Source organism: Crinia signifera, chromosome 2 (genome assembly GCF_055691185.1).
Source record: "Crinia signifera chromosome 2, ASM5569118v1, whole genome shotgun sequence".
NCBI lineage: Eukaryota > Metazoa > Chordata > Amphibia > Anura > Myobatrachidae > Crinia > Crinia signifera.
The window spans coordinates 14,333,011-14,354,018 of record NC_139218.1 but is presented as its reverse complement, the minus strand read 5'-3'; the positions used below and the strand labels follow the sequence as shown (position 1 = coordinate 14,354,018).

At 46.0% G+C, this 21,008-nt stretch overlaps 1 protein-coding gene across 11 annotated transcripts in view; it reads left to right on the top strand.

Moving 5' to 3' along the window:
- POU2F1 (POU class 2 homeobox 1) overlaps positions 1-21,008 on the top strand; it is a 127,644-nt gene that overhangs the window by 40,885 nt on the left and 65,751 nt on the right. For 5 of the 11 annotated variants that reach the window (XM_083171595.1, XM_083171591.1, XM_083171594.1 and 2 more), the window contains exon 1: positions 17,699-18,085. The exons of 1 other annotated variant lie outside the window; for it this stretch is intronic. In XM_083171595.1, the coding sequence (XP_083027721.1) occupies positions 18,058-18,085 (28 nt within the window). In that variant the 5' untranslated portion in view covers positions 17,699-18,057. Of the gene's footprint in view, positions 1-17,698; positions 18,086-21,008 lie in introns of those variants that run through there. 5 more of the 11 variants (XM_083171596.1, XM_083171586.1, XM_083171593.1 and 2 more) reach the window with 3 other exon arrangements.

The window sequence follows — 21,008 nt, the reverse complement described above, 5'->3', positions numbered from 1 at the left end:
TACACGCGCACACACACACGCACAAACCAGCATCATTCAGTTATACTTATGTATGATAGGATTACAGAAGCTCAACTTTATATATGATCTAACATTAATTGAAATTTAATGGGTGGCTTTTATGGGAATATTGCATTAGGACTCCCACACCCAGGAGTGTGCTCTTGCCGTCTGAGTGCTGATTTTTTTTTTTTTCCAGCCATGGTAGAGCTGGAATGGTGCTTTATAGTGGGTGGTTGCAAGGTATAGACAAACTGTTGGTGCCTGGTCTAGATCATTGCTGAAGAGTGGACTCCTTTCTTTTACGCTCTCTTTGCCTTTTGGGTGGAGAGATTTGGCTTTTTTTCTTCTCCTTTTCTTAGCATTGTGGGGCAGGTTTATTAAGCCTGATGAAGTGATAAAGTTGCAGATGATAACGCACCAAACTTTCAGCTCCTTATTTTCATTTTCAAACCCAGCCTGTAACTTAACAGGGGCTGATTGGCTGGTGCGTTATCACCTTCAATTTTATCACCATTTTATCGCCACTTTAGCACTTCTCTAGGCCTAATAAATCTGCCCCTGTTTTTCTTGTATATAATTGGATTCAATTTGGTAAGGTTACCCACACCGTGCCACGGAGATGATCCATCTATTTTTATGAGCAAATGATGAGTGAAGTCGCCATCTTTCCGGTGCTCCGGGCCAACCTTGTTGCTGTGGATGCCGTTGACCGGGGGTCCTACCTAGCTCCGATTTCCTTTTCTGAAATTTGATAGAAAATTGATATAAACAGTTTTAGGGATGAGGGATTTAAATAGTTCATCAATATAAGGGATTTGGTTTAATCACCGGACTGTACAGCAAGCCACACGTTCCTTACCGCTTTATCTGCACGTCTTCCAGCGAGAATCCTTTTATAAGCCTTAATCCTGTTCCCGGAGATCGTTCCAGGCTGATGTCGGCAACAGTAGATGCGGCGCACACTGTGTACTCCCTATATCGTCGCTGACACTTAAACGAACAGAGGTTTTAAAATCTCCTCACATCCTGCTCGCAGTTTGGAGACGAGCTACATGAATACTTGTGATGTGATCCCCTGGGCTGTCATGAGCGCAGACATTTCTCACATCAAAGCCCCGTCTCACAGACAAGTCTCGCCGGCGAGGAGGCAGTTGCCAAGCTCCAACCTCTAAAATCGGCTTTTGAGGGGCACAGCTAGAAATGTGTTAGGCTCTGCCCTGCGTGTTTGTCAGATCCTCTGCTTTTACTTTCTCTCCTCGCTGTTCACCATGTGCAAATAACATTAATATTTCAGGCACTTTTCAGCTTGTTTTCCGTGCACCGTAGGAATTTGGGGAAAATATTGAAATTCAAACGTGTGGGTTTCTGGATAAAACTAAAATTAATACAGTGTAAACATTCATACAATATTAAACGTGTTGAAAAATGCAGCGACTTATTTAGTGTGCGCTGCTGTATGCCGCTTCTATATTCTAATTTATATTTGAACTTTTGGGACTTCATCAGGTTCACCTGTGTGCAAGGAACATACATATATATAGAGGTTTTCTGCAAGTGGTCGGTAACTGGCAAAGTCACTGAGCACAGCGAATGTTCTTATTAAATGCCCATGAATGATAATACCACTGCATGTGAGGGGGTAAACAGCGCCTCTAGTGGTAAATCGAGCAGCACGGATGGTGTAATGGTTAGCATTACTGCCTCACAGCGCTGAGGTCATGGGTTCGATCCCCACCATGGCTCTAACTGTGCGGAGTTTGTATATTCTCCCTGTGCTTGCGTGGGTTTACTCCGGGTACTCCGGTTTCCTCCCACAATCCAAAAATATACAAATAGGTTAATTGGCTTCCAACAAAAAAAAAGTAACCCTAGAGAATGTCTGTGTGTGCTTGTACATGTGGTAGGGAATATAGACTGTAAGCTCCACTGGGGCAGGGACTGATGTGAATGTTCAAATATTCTCTGTAAAGCGCTGCGGAATATGTGTGCGCTATATAAGAAACTGTTAATAAATAAATAAATCTGCTAAAACTAATGTCAAAGTCTTTGGCTGATTTCAGACCTGCTTTTTACTTTATTTTAAAGAAACTACAGAACCTATGTAATTCATGAGTGTCCTGATTTACAGCGATAGTCTCATACCGCTTTCACATTGCAAAATGCGGGACTTTAAAACCCGTACAGTCCCGATGCGACCCTGCACTTTGCTCTTTCTGAGTGTGTATACAAGTTGCGTAGGGTGTATGTATTATTATCTGAGACCTTCTAAAAGATTCCCAGGTGGAGCCTATTATTCCAATGGTGATACTGAGGTGAGTTCTAAGACAAAATAAGACTATTCACATGTTACCGGCCTGTCAAAATTACCGAACAACGTAACCGTAATGTCAGGGCTGACAGCTGTGCGCCCCAAACGGAGCAATACTTCAAATGTTCCGTTAGGTTACATCTAGTGGGATGGATGTTGGTGCCTGAAAATATTAATTCCCCCTTTTAAAGCTGAGGATCAGCTTTAAGCCCCATACACAATAGGCCATTAGTGGAACAGCCAATATGGTTAACTATTTCGGCGGTGCCGCTGGCAAACGATATAAACAAATATTTTTACCTCAAATATATTTAGATACGCCGATGTTACCCCCTTGATTTGAAAGGAAGGAAATCATATAATTGTATTACACACTGTACCCCCAGAAATTTATGATATATCCTGCTAGCATGGTACACAGCCTGACCGCTATACATGGTAATCATCATCATCATCGGCTGTGTGTGGTACATGTAGTCGTCATCATCATCAATGGCTGCCAGGCTGTGTGTGGTATAGCCTTTGACAATGTGACGTCCAGGTAACTATTAGTGTCAGTATTACAAGGTGATATAGTGACAGTCTGTGGAAATGTTTTCCCTAGACTAGAGATGGGTATACCTTGACCGTAACCTATAACCAGGCAAAGAAACTTGTGCCGCAGCAGCAGAACAGACTGCGCACGGCCGAGATAGCGCAGCAACTAGTCAACTCTACTGAAGGAGCGGGCGGAGTTGGAGGCGGGGCACTGTGTCAGGTCCTTGTACACTACAGTACTGTAACACAGTCGGGCATGCATGTAGATCTATATGTAGATTCTATATGCAATGAAATGAAATTCCTGGGAGTAATGGACGATTGCGCTGCCAAAACACAGCCGGGCATGCATATAGATTCATATGCATGCCCGGTTGTGTCTCGGCGTCGGTAATTGAATTTTTACACCATTTGGGTGAGTTTACCCCTGTTCCCTGACCACTGAGTTTAGTGATCATTTGTATGCACACCATTGCTGTTGCGATCTGCTCTGGTGTTTATCAGACGTGCGCTGTTTCTTAGGACTCCGCCCATAGGTGCTAGGTCAGCTCACCAGGCAGATAAACTGTATAGATGCTCCTGGCTCTCCTCCGGTGGCTGAATGAAGGAGAGCGGACGTCCAGGCCAGGATTGCACACAAAGTGTCCTCTCCTATGTGACATCTGCTCTGTACAGCGTTCCTCTATCCGCTCTGCAATCCTTATTGTTACTGGCACGTTGTCTGTCTCTTGTGTTTTACATCTGATATAATGTGATGACACCGGTAGAACGTAAATACATTGTTAAATGGAAATGGAACAAATATGTTATTTTTATCCACACGCCGCAGCGCTGGTTACTATGTCAGTGAGCGTCTTCCATCAGCCAGGAGCTGCTAAGTGGCACATTCTCTGCACGGTTTCTGTATCTCCTCCAGGCGGCTACTTTACTTGTTGCCGGCAGGGAGCTGGAAGCCGTGTGTTCCTTGTAATTAGCAGCATAAACTTTAGCATTTGCGGTAACGATCTCCATGTGCTGTCTGCTTCATTTTACTGTCAGAGGCTTCCGCCAGGTATATAGAGCGGAGGAGAGGAGTTCATAGATTACAGCAGCCCCTGGCTCTGACTGATATATTTACAGCTGTGGCTTTCTGCGCCTGACAGCCGGCTTGTGTAATGAGGGTGGGAGCGGGTAGCGGATGCCGGTTGTGGGGGCGCAAGAATCTGGTTGCTATGGACAACCTCATCACCTCTACCCTCACTATCTACCAACAAGTGAAGTTTCCCAGACCACCTAGCTGGTGCACAGGTGCAGTCATTACTAACTTAGTGTTCACGCTAGGCTGTTGTAGCAGCTTCCTGCTACAACAGCCTGCCGTCCGACCCCACCTGCTGCTCCCATACCCCTGTGCCCTGCCCCAGTCCTGGAAGGATCACTATAACTGTCACATTTTCAAACATCTGCTGCATTCATTCCTAACCGACACATTCTAGAGATCACCGGTGGCCTGGAAAACATGAACCGTTGGTAGCTCTCATGGGCCGCTTTGGACACCCCAGCTTTAGTGGGTTAGCTACATCTCATTTGGGAACTAGATTAGACACATGGGGCCTGACTTTATATTTGCTCAATGTGGTGCCCCAATGTGCAAAGTGCCAGTGTTTAGTACCCATTCTGTGGATGCGAACACAGGACGCAGGCGCAGCATCAGACTCAGTGATTGACACTACGATGCCATTTGGGGGCAGTAACTGGCTCAGTTTGTTATCTCGTTTGCACAGAGATTTCCTGGCATCTGCGAGAGCTGGCTTGCACATCTTCATTGGGGGTTGTGGTATGTGCCCCCTGGTGGGCATCTATCAGAGCAAAGATTTTAAGTTACAGGGAACCGTAAACTATATAAAAGTCCAAAAAGTGAGTAACTCATATTGACCATTGCCACGTGGGCAATTCTCAGTTCTGTGATATTTTGGATTGTTGGCCTTAAGGCACCCATGCTCTAGTACGATTCTGACACATCGGGCGGAGGTATCGGATGTATAGAGTTGGCATGAGTTTCACATCTGATCCAACACGAAGTCCCATGTGCATTGGGTCAGAGCCGAACACCGCACCGTCTGCACCATAGATTTCTCAGTTTGGGCAGGCTTGGCTGGGGTTGCATACAATACATTGTATCTGGGATTCCGCAGATAACTGCATACTAAGCATGTGTTATAGACAGCACTGTGCATTTGCAGGCAGGTGAAAGTTGACAGTGTGCAGGAGTTGGTCCATCCACTGACTTCTCATTTATGTTTCCTTAGAGGAGAACAAGCAATGACGTGGAACTGATCTGTGTCCTGAGCTTGCAAACCTAGTCATGTGCCCATCCGTAGCGCACAGACGAAGATGGGCGTCTTTTTCAGTTGGATCTTTCGCCCATATCATGGGGGGTAGGTGTAGGTCATGTGATAACTGTTGCAGCTTCTGACAAAACCAGTGGGCTGGCCGGTCATACTTATCAATGCTTGCAGTAGCATAACGTATGAAGCAGAGTATAAAATAGCTTTTGAAATATGTATTAACCCTTTTGACTTTCTCTTGCGGCACCTAATACCTGCCTTCCTCTCTCCGGTACAATCTGTATTCCCTTCCTCCCACCTCCAGACTCGGACTGTTGTGAATCTACCCCCAACATCAAATCCCACTTGCGTTTAGCCCATGGCATTGTCCGTATTTTGCTGCTGATTCTATCCCTATAAGACGTACACAAGTGCGCTTATTACTGTTGGGATAATTCGCGGTGACAGGTGCACTCGAGACTGACTTCTGTTATGTAAAATATTGTGGAAATAAAGACCCTTCTTACGGTGCACCGAGACATCATTGGATTAATCCTACTCCGGGTAGTTCGAAGGCCTCCTTTTTACTAGATGAAAGTGCAGGGTTTGCGTCGCTTCGGGGCACCACAGAATAAATGCAAATAATCTATTAGTGCTTGTTTGCCCAGGGACAATACGGGTGCTGTACAATACACAAGGAAAGGATCATTTAGACTACGAATCGCAGCGAGAGATGCTCCAACCAAATGTCAGCACTGGGCAGCAATTTACTGCAGTCCCCGCTGACACAGCATGTCAAGTAATAGTTACATTGATTGGGTTCTATGGAAGAAACTCCCGCGTTTAATAAACTGATTCGCAGGATCAAATGTCAAGTGTGGCTTCCTGGTAGAAATTTAAATTGGTGCCTGCACTCAAAGCGGCTAAAAGGAGATTCATTTGCATTATGGAGCTTGCACAATGTCCGGAGACCTATAGACACGCAGGAGTTTCGAGTCGGGCCCACTGGGTTCTGCTGCTGCAAAGGTTCTAGCACGTGCTTTTATCCTGGGTATGAAACCAGCTTAGATTTTAGATTGGAAGCTCTTTGGGACTGGGTTTTTTTTGTATTCTCCCATTTTTATTAATGAAAACTATTTAAGGTATTGATTTTGCTCTGGATTGTGGTAAATAAAGCCCATTACATAATAGAAAATCTGTGTATACACTGGATATTTTATTCCGTTAAACAAATACATTTTATGTGGGGGTGACTATAAATAGTGACATCACCGGTAATCTATTATAGCAGGGTAATCTATATAATCTATAATAATGATACGACCTACAGACTATTATTTTGTGCAGCAAATCATTTTAGCATTGGCTTCATCAATGCATGTGTAGATTTAGCGAAATATCTCAATCAAACAAAATAATTGGAAAAACGCTGATATGCCCGGTTCCCAGTGGGTGCCTGCAAATAATACCCCTTTTACACTGGCAGAAATAACCCGGTCATTTCCGTGGGGACAAGCATCCACCTGGGGTTTTCTTCTAGTGGAAATGCGCTCTTCCCTGCTGTCTGGATCAGATGCTGTCCTGTACTCTGGATGTGCGGCTGCATGGAGGCCGCTCTTCCCTGCTGTCTGGATCAGACGCTGTCCTGTACTCTGGATGTGCGGCTGCATGGAGGGTGCTCTTCTCTGCTGTCTGGATCAGACGCTGTCCTGTAATCTGGATGTGCGGCTGCAGGGAGTGAGCTCTTCTCTGCTGTCTGGATCAGAGGCTGTCCTGTACTCTGGATGTGCGGCTGCATGGAGGCCGCTCTTCCCTGTTGTCTGGATCAGACGCTGTCCTGTACTCTGGATGTGCGGCTGCATGGAGGGCGCTCTTCTCTGCTGTCTGGATCAGATGCTGTCCTGTACTCTGGATGTGCGGCTGCATGGAGGCCGCTCTTTCCTGCTGTCTGGATCAGACGCTGTCCTGTACTCCGGATGTGCGGCTGCATGGAGGCCGCTCTTCCCTGCTGTCTGGATCAGACGCTGTCCTGTACTCTAGATGTGCGGCTGCATGGAGGGGGCTCTTCTCTGCTGTCTGGAGTTGCACACAGCCAGTGTATAGTTGTGTCCTGTACAGAGATTACAGCAAATCTATCTATCTGATATCCTCTCACTGAGCGACCAGAAGATAATCTATCTATCACCTCAAATCTATCTAATATATATGACAAGGCATTCTTGCTGAGCCAGACTAGAGAGAACACATCCAGGTGTCCTATTATATAGGCCAGAGGTTCCCAAACGCGGTCCTCAGGGGACCCCCAACGGTCCAGGTATTAAGTATATCCATGCCTGGCCACAGGTGACTTAATTAGTAACTCAGTCAGTCTGATTTAACCATCTGTGCTGAGCCATGGATATACCGAAAACCTAGACTGTTGGGGTGCCTTGAGGACCGCGTTTGGCAACCTCTGATATAGGCGATCTACAAAGCAACTGTAGAGATTGCCCCAATACTTTACCACTAAAGGAGGGGCCACATTGAGCCAAGTTTTTAGTCTTTTGACTAAATGGGACCGTGTGAATAGGCCTGGCACCTTTACTTTGTCATGCAAAAAGACTTTTACACTATCCACCCTACCTGTACTATTCTTCATTGATTCCCAGAAGCCCCGTGCTGGGCGAAACGCGTTGGGTGAAACAGCGCATTTTTATAACTTTGTATCAAGCAATCTACAGTGATGAACGGTCTATTGAGAAAGAAAAGGGAAAAAAAGACTTTTTAATAAAGAAAATACTATTTAAACAAGGACTTTGTGTATTACAATATGGATCTATATTGATTGTCGCGCCACTTCACATTTGTCTTTATATCTTTTTATCTCCCCCTAGCCAACAGGGGCATTGTGGGTAAGGCAGCCCATCAGTAGCATGCTACACATTTTTATCTTAACTCTAGTGGGAAAAAAAGGGGTCTGGATATTAAAAAAAAATATATAATGCCTTTTACATGATGTGCGTAGTGGAATGTATGTGTGTATTGCATTGTGAGGATAAAATGCAAGATACATTACTGTAAATGTGGTTTGCTGGAATAGACTTATAAGGTTCTATGTACAAAGCCTGAGAGAGATAAAGTATTAACCAAGCAGCTCCTGTGAGTTTTCAGCCTATAACATTACAGTTAGGAGCTGATTGGTTGGTAACTCTCTCCAAAGCTTTGTACATAGACCCATAGATCATGTCCAGCAGTGACTAGGAAGCCACCCTGGTGCTGACGGTAATCAGATAGGCCGGCTTGCACTTTCTGTTTTCCCCTCCAGCCAATGAAATGCTGCATTTATAGCCAGTAGCTGTTAGTGCTATGCTGTATGCACTGACCTGTGGTCATATGTGGAACCATCGCAGAACGGGCGCTAGTGGATTGCAGTAGCACAGCTTCCATCATTACATTCCTTATATGTGAATGGCCATCAATGTTGGATGCTTAGTTTTGTATAAAACTTCTTGCACTTGTAGCTTTGTTTCTGTATGTTATTCAGTAAAAGTTTAATCCAAGAGTCCTCTCTTTCCCCGGCACCCTTTACTGGTACAGAAAGTGATGCAGAAAGCCTGGGGCTCACTTTTAGGATCTGAAATCCGCCTAAGGCAGAGCCTGGGATTCATCCATCCGTGTTATGAGATCAGAACTGCAAGTGACCCTGCCCAAGCAGCAGCAATGCCTCCGGGCAAGGAGACAACAGGTGGAAATGCAGACCTCAACTGCTGGACACCTAATGGAGTTTATCATCAACCGCCCTCCTCTCTTTACCTCGGAATACAGTGGTTCTAGTGCATCTGTAGACCAAATATCTTTGTCGCACAGCATTTTAAGAGGACATCTTATGCTTCGATATAAGTTATGTGCTTCGATAGAAGTTATCAGGGGCAGTTTTTTTTTTTTATCCCAGCAAAAAAAAAAGCTACATTTTGTCTCATTGTTTTGACAATTGTAACATCTGTATGTGAGGTGTGTTGGAACAGTTTACGGTGTGGATTATAAGCTGCAGTGTGTGTTACTGAGTGCATGCAGTAATAGAATTTTGCAATACCCACCAGAGTATACAGGTTGTTAAAGATAGTCCATCTGATTTTCCTGCCAGAGCATATTAAGGTACACGCACAGCTAAATGATACCCTGACTACTGAATAAAACCAAGATATGGATGAATAATTATGTAGGTAGGTCATTGGGTGTTATGTTTGTAAAGGCCCCCATACATTAGTCTGACTTGTCCTAAGGACAAGTCGGACCTGATTTCCCCCTGCAGCTCCCCGGGAGGGGGACACACGATTAGGCACTTGATGTGCCAAGTTTTTGCAAATGATACATTGCGCATGCTACAGCATTATAGTCGACATGCAGTTTTTCACTGTTTTTTGAGCCAACGTGTGCCGACAGGGGGTATTTCATGCCCCACCATCCACTAGGGTGTGGTGGGAGAATAAAATAGTGTGCCCGACTCATTGAGAGGGGATGCGGTGCACTTTAAACTGTGTCCATGTCGCCTGTGTTGACATTCAGGTAATAAAACAGTGAAAAACCCAATGTCGACCTTTTAACTGTCGCCCTAGACAATGTCCAACTAATGATCTGTCGAACTAATGACCTTTTGACCTTTTCCCATGTCGACCTTTTCCCATGTCGACCTAATGGTGTCAAACTAATGACTGTCGACCAAATGATCCCAACCCGCGCTGCCTAGGAGGAGTCTGGAGGATCCAAAGGGTCCTGGACCAGTTCCACTGTTTTTCCACAAGGATGAGAGGAATCCAGACTACAATGTGCAAACCCTTCTTATCCCACTGTCCTGTGTATGGGCTGTTAGATGACTAATGGCCACTGCTCCCATTTATCTCCCTCTAACTTTTGTGCCATCTGTGCTGCAAAGTCTGTGGGATGTCTGTCTACTGATTCCTGTGTGCAGCCAATAGCAGAAGGCAGGACTCCGGCCACCGTAATCCTTCTCATGGACTGGCGGCAGCTCACGTCTAACGTTATATGACGTTGTGTGTGGATCGGTCTCCTCCTTTTAGTAACCTAAATCCATAATGGATCAATGAAATCCCCTGGGAGATGATCAGAATTTGATTTCTAAACCACGCATTTGACCTCAAGGGGACAATATGCCAACGACCAATCAGAGCAGGGTTCCCACACTCCAGCCCATCACATTCTCATGCTGACCAGGCTGGGGAAGGGGCACATTATGGCCCCTAAGCCGCAGGTATCACACTTATAATGTAACCAGCCTGGCAGAGCCTGGTGCTGATTGTGGCTCTTATGGGTGGAGGAAAAGCCAGGCGGTTTCCCTACATTAAATGTCCATACACACTGAGCGATTTCCCCCCTGACCAGCGACTTTCACAGTGTGTGGACGACTTTCCATAGCAGGACGCTATGGAAAGCCGTCCAAACCGTCACTCACCTGCTGGTAATGCCAGCAGAGGAGCGGTGGTGGGCAGCTATGACGCCGCACTACAGCCCTCAGCCCACGTTCATCCGGTATCTGGGTCCATAGGTCTACCTAGACAAAGGCTTGACACATGAAGGGTGTGGATCATTTGGTCTACAACAACTAGGTCGACAAGCATTTGGGCGACACCACTAGGTTGACATGGGTTAGGTCAATCTGGGCAAGGTCGACAGTCAAAAGGTCGGCATGGGGTTTTTCTCTGTTTTTTGACCCGGACACATTTTGAAGTGCACTGCATTCCCTCGCATGGCTCGTTACGCTCGCAATGCTTTGGGCACGGTGCCTCACTGCGCTCGGCACACTATTTTATTCTCCCACCACGCCCTAGTGGATGGTAGGGCATGAAATACCGCCTGTCGGCACATGTCGGCTAAAAAAAAATCTGAAAAACCCATGTTGACCTTGCCCATGTCAACTTAGACCCATGTCGACCTACACCCATGTTGACCTTCCTGCATGTCGACTTTGTGGTGTCGACCCAATGCTTGTTGACCTAGTTGTTCTAGACCGAATGACCTTATCCTCACATGAGAAGGTCAACCTGAATTTCTTTCATATTTTTCGTACTTTTGCATCCTAATACATTCGTATGGCCTCTGGGAGCTGAGCGCAGGAAAGCACCTGGCCTGAATCATGGCGAGAGAACGATGCCAGGGGACGCGTTAGACCAGTTTGCAGTTCATGTGCTGAAATCTACAAATTTAACACCAAAAAATTGAAAAGCTCCTGTTAACCTTTTTGACGCGTCAACAATTTCCGTGTCCACCCTTTGTCTGCCAGCCTTATCACTGTCAGCTATTTGGTGTCATCCTATTGACCGTGGGACCGGGTTCATCTATGTTAAGCACTTCTGTGTCCTTACGCAGACACCCACGTCCGCTGTTACCCGGCAACCCGAGCAAACTTTTTAAAACTGCTTCAGAAACTTTACCTTGTTCCCTTACGGGTATTGCGTGGAATCCCCGTAATTGTCATTATTGTTCTGCCTCCCTTATACTCCAACTACAGAACGAATTGTCCCCATCTTCATCCCAGCTTTATTTATGGACTATAAATTCCACAGATTGCTGCATTTACAAGTACGGTGCGCGGTAATGGAGCCCTAAGGTCGTTCCGCTGGAACCCACCACCTCTGCGAAGTGTCCTTTTTCCGCCGTGTGATTCTATTTGTGCTAGTGTTACCAGAGCTGGCGTCTATAAAACACAAGTACAATTCCCCCTGTGCCTGGGGTACAGCCGGCCACGAATGAAGAGCAGAGAGTTTGTCCGCGCACACGCTGCTGAATAAATAATTTAAAGCTAAATTTAGGTCATCCGTTAATGTGACTGCACGTCGCGGAGAGGTGTGAAGTCGCAGCTTTCCGTGCTCCGTATTCTCCACTTTGCAGAGCTCTGCGCTGTGCCAGCCTCCTTCTTCTCTGCCATCGTTCCGTTTATTTGTGCCTGCAGAGAGCTGGCAGACGCTTGAATATAGAGCAGAGCGATCGCCAGGCATCTGTGAGGAACATCTGCTTAACCTTTTACCTCTTCCAAAACAGACAAAAGCCGGGGCCAAGGGTAGCGGAGCAGCTTGTGGTTTGATTAAATAGGTTTTATAAACGGCCCCTAACAAACGGATTGGGTTTTATCTGTCACCTTGCTGCACAATACGCCACATTTCCAAGTGTGCTCGCGTGAAACTCAAGGAAAATGTTCTCATATAACCAGATAAAGAGATTTCACTCTCCGTAATGAAACGTTAACAAAATGTTATTGATTCATTTCCAGCGAGTGGCTTATAATACACGAATAAGATCACTGGGAGCTCTCACGTCGCCGACTTAAAATAAAAATCTGTAGGTACCGTATTCACTGGAATTAATGGGAGGATTTCTTACAATGTTTATCTTTTATATTACTTCTTCATTGGCTCTTTTTTCCTTCTTTAGAGACTGCATATAATATTCGTGCATGTTAAATAACTTTTATTGGTACTTGTTCCCTAGAAGGGCGCCCAGATTGCCTACGTACGTTAATGCAGTGAAATCGTATCGCATCGCATTGCATGGGCCATTTTAGTGCCGTGCGATGCGATTTTTTTAAAATGTAATTTATTCACTGCTCTGTATGCCCCAGGCGATCGCATGCGATTTTATAGGGTGTGCGATGCCATCACATTAGGTATACAATAATATCATTGTATGACAATGATGTTTTACGCACCCCCCCACTATCCACGCCACCCTGAAGCGTGGCGAGCGGCGGCGGAACGCATCCTCCTCCGTTTTCATACCCCCACTATCCATGTCGGCGTGGAGTTGATATAGTGTGACGAGCCCGAAGCATGGCTAGCGCACACGGATTATTTTACATGTATTCTTCGTCCCCTTTGGGTGGCTCGCCACGCTTTGGGCTCGGTGGCTCGCTGCGCTCGCCACACTATGTAAAATCAACTCCACGCCAATGTGGATAGTGGGGGTATGAAACCGTTGCCACTCTTTGGGGTGGGGGGGTGCCTTAAACCTCTTTGTATGTCATACAATGATATTATTGTATAGCTAATGTAATGGCATCGCACACCCTATAAAATCACATGCGATTTTGCTGGAGGTGCGATGCGATCCCCTGGGGCATACAGAGCAGTGAATAAATGACATTAAAGAATCGCATCGCATCGCACGGCACTAAAATGGTCCATGCGATACAATGTGATATGATTTTCCTAGTGGGCGCCCTGCTAGGAAACAAGTACCCTTTACCCTTATACAGGTGCCCAATCTGTATTCCTTGTCTGATTCTCCCTTTTTTAAAATCAATCATTTTCAAATCAGTTGCTCATTTTACATACACGCTTGCAGTGGTAACCGGAAGGTGGTCTGCCGTATCTAGCGATCCAACCTGCAGTTCCCCGATAATTGGGAAAGGTCACATGCGCAGGCAGTGACACAGTGACCAGTTTGACAGTCACTATGTCAACAGACAACAGGTCAATACGGTCAAAAGATCGACATGAGTTTTTCAGGGTTTTTTTGTGTCCAGGATTGGCTTCCCTTCTCCCAACTGCCCAGATTTTGGCCTTCAAAACTGGCATTTCTGGGCAGACATGGGTGAGGTTTGGGGTGTGCACTGACCATAGCCTGAGTTTATTTTGTTCCTGCTTTGCATTTCTGACATATTCCAACTTTTCCGTGTCCCCACCCCCCACAGGGACTAATGTGAATAATGATTTCTGCACAGCACTGAATAATATGATTACTATAACAAGTGGCTGGAAGCTGTTGAGCTTTCTTGAGAACTAATCCAGTGTGTTATATAAAAGTGACCATGACGTAAGTAACACATTGACATACAGGGTCAGGCTTATTTTATTTAAGTCTTATGTTGACATCTCAACCTTTTTTCATGGGAAACAATAGGGACTGGTTCACACTACATGGAGGAGGCAGCGTCCGCTGCAAGTGCTGCCCCCCCAATGCCCTGCCCCGCCCCCTAATGATGTCAGTGAGGTCACTGCAAGGAGCTTCACCTCGCAAATGCTGGTTTGCTCCCAAGATGGACCCAAATCCCAGCATTTGCAATGTGAAAGGGGTATTACAGTGGTTCCCAACCTTTAAGTTAGCACCCTATACCCATTACACCTCGCATCTCTGACCCGGGTTATTGCCAACCCGGCAATTCAACCCAGTTTATAAGCAGAGTTAAACCAGGGTCGCCCTCTGTATAATGGGGGTTTGATGTGAAAGCGCCTGACCCTGGATCGAAATCCTGGGTCTAACCCAGCTTTGAAATGTGTATTACCCCTTTCACATCACAAATTCCGGCATTTGCGAGGTGAAGCTCCCTACAGTGACCCAACAATAAGCTTTGTCACTGAGGGGGCTGGGGCAGTGCCGGGTCATCGGGTGACGGAGTTTGGAGCGGACGCTGCATCCTCCCTATAGTGTGAAGGGGTACCTGGAACGGGAACTGCCCAGCAACCTGGGACCGACCCAGGTAAAGGCCTTCTTTTAACCTTGGTCAGATTGCCGGTTTGCTGGACCTGGGATTTTTCAAAAGGCACAGTGACCCGGGTCGACCCAGCAACAAACCAGGTTGAACCTGGGTAATTTGTGCGGTTTGAAAGCTGTATGGTGTGTCAGAGTATCGGCATTGTTTCCGCTGTACCTCTAGGCGAAACGTTTACGTTTCAAGTAAGTAAATTACACTGTGCTCTGTGCAGTTATTGGTATTATTGTGTTCCCCACCGTAGCTACACTTTATTTGCTCAGATATCCACAGATCCCCACAGCTTCGTAGATTGTAAGGTCATTGACCAGAGCGGTTATGTGTGGTATCCAAGAGACTTCTTATGTTTTTAAACCAGGATCGAATGTCCTCTCATTTGATATGCACTTTCCCAGTACAGGAACTTTGTAACCCCAGCCGTCTCCTATTGGTGCAGATGTTGCATTGTACTAATGCACTGTGAGATAACGGTTGCTCACTATTAATATAATTCATGCAAAGCATTGATTTGAACGATTTGCATAACCTGGTAAGCTCAACAGGGAAACGAGTGGAAGGGGCCAGGCCCTGAGCCGTCTCCTCCTGTGACTGCCCTGTGGGTGGCGAGGCAGAAACTAGACCACAAGCTAGTCTTTGATTACCTAATTACACCCTTCCTTCCACTAGATTCCCTCAGCCTTCTGCAAGTTTAATGGTGGTAGTCTCACCCCTTCGGCTAATTAGTCTATTAGTTGTGTATGTGTTAGCAATATCCTGCCATGGGGGTCGCCGGGAAGTTTTTTTCTGCTGCTTGAAACTATTTAGCGTAACAGGAGCCTGGTCAGTGTAACGGCAGCCTCCACACTAATTCTGTCTGCAGACCGTTCCGCTCTGTGGCGTTTTAATTAATTAAAAAATTATCTGAAAATTATAAAAGCTGCTGGTGCCTTTTGTAGAGATAGGACCGCAGTTGTGTGACTATATACCACAGATCCGGCAAGTATGGCATTTTCTGCTGCCATCGCTGATACAGAGAAACATCTGAGGTTAATGATGGATGTTTTACTTATTGAATAACTTTGTTTACCATCCTCTAAACCTCTTTGCCACAGTGTATCTGTCATCTACGCGCTTGCTTACCTGTAGTCTTGCACTGTGAGATTGGCTGTCCTTGTTTGGCTTTCAGGTTTGCAGCCACATTGCCATAGAAAGTGGAGAGTAGTGTCTAGTACGGACGGTGTAATGGTTAGCATTACTACCTCACAGCATTAAAGTCGTGGGTTCCATTCCCACCGTGGCCGTCACTGTGCAGAGTTTGTATATTCTCCCCGTACTTGCGTGGGTTTCCTTCCTCAATCCAAAAATATACTGGTAGGTCAAGTGTCTCCTGATGAAATGAACCCTAGAATGTCTGTGTGTGCGTGTACATGTGGTAGGGAATATAGATTGTAAGCTCCACTAGGGCGAGGACTGATGTGAATATTCAAATATTCTCTGTAAATCGCTACGGAATATGTGTGCGCTTTATAAATAACTGGTAATAAATAACACTGTTATAAACTAATGTAGCAGGTGTATTAAGCCTGATGAAGTGGTGGTAGAGTGGGAAGTGATAACGCACCAGCCAATCAACTCCTAACTGCCATTATTCAAACACAGCTGATTAGCTGGTTCGTTATCACCTTCATATTTATCCCAACCAATGTGTATTCTACAAGAAAGTGGAGATGGACATTTTTGGATAAGGAGCCATTATTTGTTAGAATGCTTCCTGTCGTTTCATCTGGTACTTGTGATCTTAAAGAGCAATGGGGCACACATTGATCTCAAAACAGCAATCCCACGAAAATAAAAATATAGACCTTTTTTTCTTTGTTTATACGTGAATCTCTGTGGCAGACTAGAAGGAGACTGTTCACGATTTTGTCTTGCTTTGTTTCCTAATGATTCATAATATTGCACAACATTACCAAGGAAACCACAGTTACATCGCACATGAGGTTGTAAGCAGAAAAGCTTTGGAATCAGATTGTACTTCTTATTTAATAAGCACCTCCTAGAAGATAACAGATCGGTTGCTACGGGGAACATCCCATCCAAATTTACCCCTGTGTGTCTGCTACTGACAACAGTTGTTGCCCTTTGGAGAGCTTGACCGCCTAGAAAAACATAATGTATGGCTATTGAAGGAAGCTGATGGTGTCTGGACGCATCAATAATAATATTATATAATGGCTATTAGTTCTGTCAAGTTATGGAACTTTTAATGCTTAACTGTTGCATATGAGAATGCCAAGTACCTACGCTGTACGACTAGCACTGTCCCTTTAAGTGGTCGCTCAGCCCTTACTAGAGTAGAAGTATTCCTATTCTAATCCTGTGTATTATATTTTTTTTGCCTCTCCCTCCTGTTTTCTCTCCGCTATAGACTGTGCCCATAAGAGCAGCACTGAGCCCATTGCAGCCAACAGGCTTGTTGTGAGGGGATTAGCAGGGAATGGAATGCAGAGACTCGTTTCGGATAAAGTGTCTCACTGCTTCCCCGTTCCTCGCTGGCCTCTGCTCACCATGGCCACTGCTCTTGGCACTTGTAATTGGTCAGCGATTTGCAAATGTCCCATTCCCACTTCAATCAATTTAATAGCATTGGGGTACTCTCGCTGAGTATATGTGAGATGTGGCAACATTTCCTGTCTTGTCCGAAATCCATTCATTCCCCCCCCATAACTTTCTCCCGCTAGTCACCCCACCGCCTCCTCCTTTTTTGCTAAACCTCCCCCCCCCCCCCCCCCCCCCCCCCCCGATTCTGCAATGATACTATTCTCCAGTTAGGTCAGAAAATCCAATCCAGTGGAAGAAATTTCATTTTGTTCCCCTTAATTATTATGCTGGCACTCTGGAGATAATTTTTTCTCTCTCTCTCTCTCTCCCCTTCATGCACTTTTCTTTCTGGCTGCTGTGCTGCTTGGAATGTTTGCGCTAACCAATTAATATGCAAATGAGCTGATAAATATTTATACCCTGATTTAAATTATGCAGGGAGCGCTTTCAATGTACTCTGCAAATGAATTGCTCACGGACTTCAAAGTACTGGCTGCTGCGCTAACGAGGGAAGATTTGCATAAGGCCCTAATCAGCTGCATACTGATTAAGCTTCATTATGGAAACTGCCAGCTGCAATCTTTGTTTCTATTTTATTACAAAAAGGGGAACTTTTTCATGCTTCAGTTGCCTTGACAATGTCACACCGAGCGAGCAGGAGAGGCTAAAACTCTGCAGAGCAACTCAAGTTTTTCGGTGTTCCGTTTGCTATGGTATAGTCCGTGTAATATCTATTGCCTCCCCCCTCCCCTTTCCTGGCCAAATTAGTGGTCTCCTATAGACTGTTTAGGCATATTCTTCCTTCCACCTGTTTGGATTGAAAGTAACGCGTTCCACGTCCCATCATGCTGGACTGCAGTGAGTATGTACCAGGTGGGTACGGTCTGTTCTCTCCTTGCCGTTTAATATGGAAATAGGGGGGGAGTGTGGTGACTATGCATAGGCTAATAGCATATGTATCAGGCTAGCAATGGATGCCTGGACCTCCCCAGACCCAGCGCTCATCCCCATGTCATTGAAAGGTGTGTTTTAATGGATGATATGGCACCAATGGGTTTTTTACACTTTAAAAAAAAAAATGTCAGTTTTCCCCCTCCTTTTGGGGTTTTCACAGATTAAGATATGTATGTATGCTTTTTCTTTCTCCATTGTGTGTGACATTCCCGTGTCTTATGCAGCTTTCTGTGTTTATATGATGGTGTAGATGGAGTATTTATATAGTTAAAGTAGGCAAAAGCTTGCAAATGAACCGCTGTTGATTTTGCTTGTTGCATATGCTTGCACGCTCTGTTTAATTGGTGGCGATGAGTGAACACACACTGACTGCTTTTTGCGGCAACTGCAATGCCACCGCCAAGTGTGTACAACTTACAATGTCTTTTAAGTTTGAGTTCCTTTTTATTCCAGCGATAACCAATTTACAGCTCAGTCACTTCTTCTACATCCTGGCATTAACTTTTTTGTACGTTTCTTGTTCATTTTTTTTTCTCGTGCGCGGTTTGACGTTGTAGTGCACCGCAGGGATTGCTATTGATCGCATACAACTCTTAGAACTGTCAACCCATCCAGCATAATACAGGTTAAGATGTCTAACCTCTGTGCCTTCCACCTGTTCAGTCCCCCACCATATTGTCGTGAAATAAAACGATGAAGGTCGACTTCCCCGCGCAGGGTTTATTAATACGAGACCCTGACCCGTATTATCATTTCCTATATACTGGTGTGATTTAATCAGGCCTCACTGAGCATCCAGCCAAGGAATGGTCAATCTCTGGTCTTAATTACTCTGCTTGTGCTCGTGAACGCATGATCTGCATGTACAATCATGGCCGGGCAGTTACGGCTGTCTGGTTGTCATCGGAGGCATCTACATGTGTCACACAAAGTGTGTGTTTCATATACAGAAATACAAAACTACCTAGCGATTTATTTGCATTTCTTGCTATTTAAACTGCAGCTTTTAGGAGAGTATTTAAAATTGAAACCTTATAAATAGTTGGGAAGTTTGTTAGATTTAGAGTCCGATGTCTGTGTTGAGTATAATAAGTTATATTGTGAGAAGGCCAGTGGGGCACATTGGGTTCTGTGTATACACAGTGTATCACATCCACCTAATAGTGGGCTGTTCCCTCATTTACCAAATGCATGAAGCCAGGACAAGAGTCAAGGTTGTACCACACTAGGGCCCTTATTCTGATCGGCACGGTACGGCCCGCGTGCGGCCGTACCGCCGATGTTTGTGGTCTGCACATGCGCAGAGGTCATTCTGCGCATGTGCAGCCCCTTCGCCGCAGACGGATTTGGTCCGCCGCAAAGGGGGCGTATAGGGGCGTGAGGGGCTTCAGCCCCTCATTTCCCTATGTGTACGCCCCGCGTTTCATGGGCGTTCCCATGAAAACGCGGGGCGTATGCATGGTAATGAGGGCATGACGCCCTCATTACCATGACAATGGGGGCGGAAAGCTGACGTCGCCGGATGTCAGCTTTCAGCCCCCTTACAAGCTCCCACACGGACGATTGTCCGTGTGGTCTGAGCTTGCGGGAGCTGCCGCGGCGTGCGGGCCTGCCTTCGATGGTCGTCGACCATCGAAGGCAGGGGGCAGCTCCCACCATGGTGGAGGCGTAGCCTCCACCATTTTTGTGCGGATCGCCAGCCGTCCGTGTACGGACGGCCGTGGCGATCCGTCCGGTGGGCGGCCCTTGGTTTGTGCGGTCGGAGCCCGTGTGCGGCTCTGACCGCACCAACCAGAATAAGGGCCTAGGTGTCTGCCTCCTGTCAGACTGCATTCTGTGCAGCCCAGTAGCATAACCGCACTGCTGCTCCGCTGGATTGAAGAAGAAACACTGGTTGGAATCATTCCTTTGCAGGAATTCCCTGTCTTGTGGTTTGGATACTTCCAATGGAAACATGATCTGCAGTGGTGATTATTATGGAGCATTCATATATTGCTGTACTTGTGCCAAGGGTCCTAATGTGTTCCAGAGAATTGCCCTCTGCACTATGATAACGCTACTGTTGACAGCCCTCAGGATGGATCCGTGGACTACTACAGTTTCCACCATACACTGGTCCGCCCTTCAACATAACCAGCATGAACCTTAATTCAGCAGAGCAGCTTAGATTGTCTTCAGTCCTCCAGTGTGTAATACTCTGCAGATATTTCTTCCGGTGTCCACCGACCGCAGAAGCCCATGTGTCGCCAGGTGCGATGATTAGTGTGCTAGACGCCCTGCCGCCCGTTGCATCAGCCTCGGTTGCCTGCAGACTTCGTTTGGTTTGTTTGGATGGAGGCCTGTTCTTGGTACAGCTTTCGTGCATGGAATCTCCAGCAGTGTTGCTGAACCTGAACTACACTTTTCTATTTTTGGTCTCGATCATTTTCCCTCTGAATTAAATGTAATTACACAAATCTCTTGGTACCTGCCTACCTGATATTAAGCTACATTGTCTGACTGAAATCTGGATCACTGTTTAATGTCCATACACACTGGGTGTTTTTGTCCAGCATCGATGGATAACGATGATGGGGAAAATTGCTGGGCTGATAAACGCTTTGTGCTTACACGCTGCATGCACACTGAGCGCTTTTTCGCCTGTTTTAGCGATTTTCCTTGGGGCGGAAGGCTTTCCGTAGCAGGGCGCTGTGGTAAGCCATCCACTTCCTCGCTCATCTGCTGGTGATACCAGCAGATGAGCAGTGTGCACCAATGCTCATTGCTGCCCCGTACACACTGGGCGGCTTTTGAGCTTAAAGCCGCTCACACAAGTGAACTGAGCGGCTTTCTGCTCAGTCGC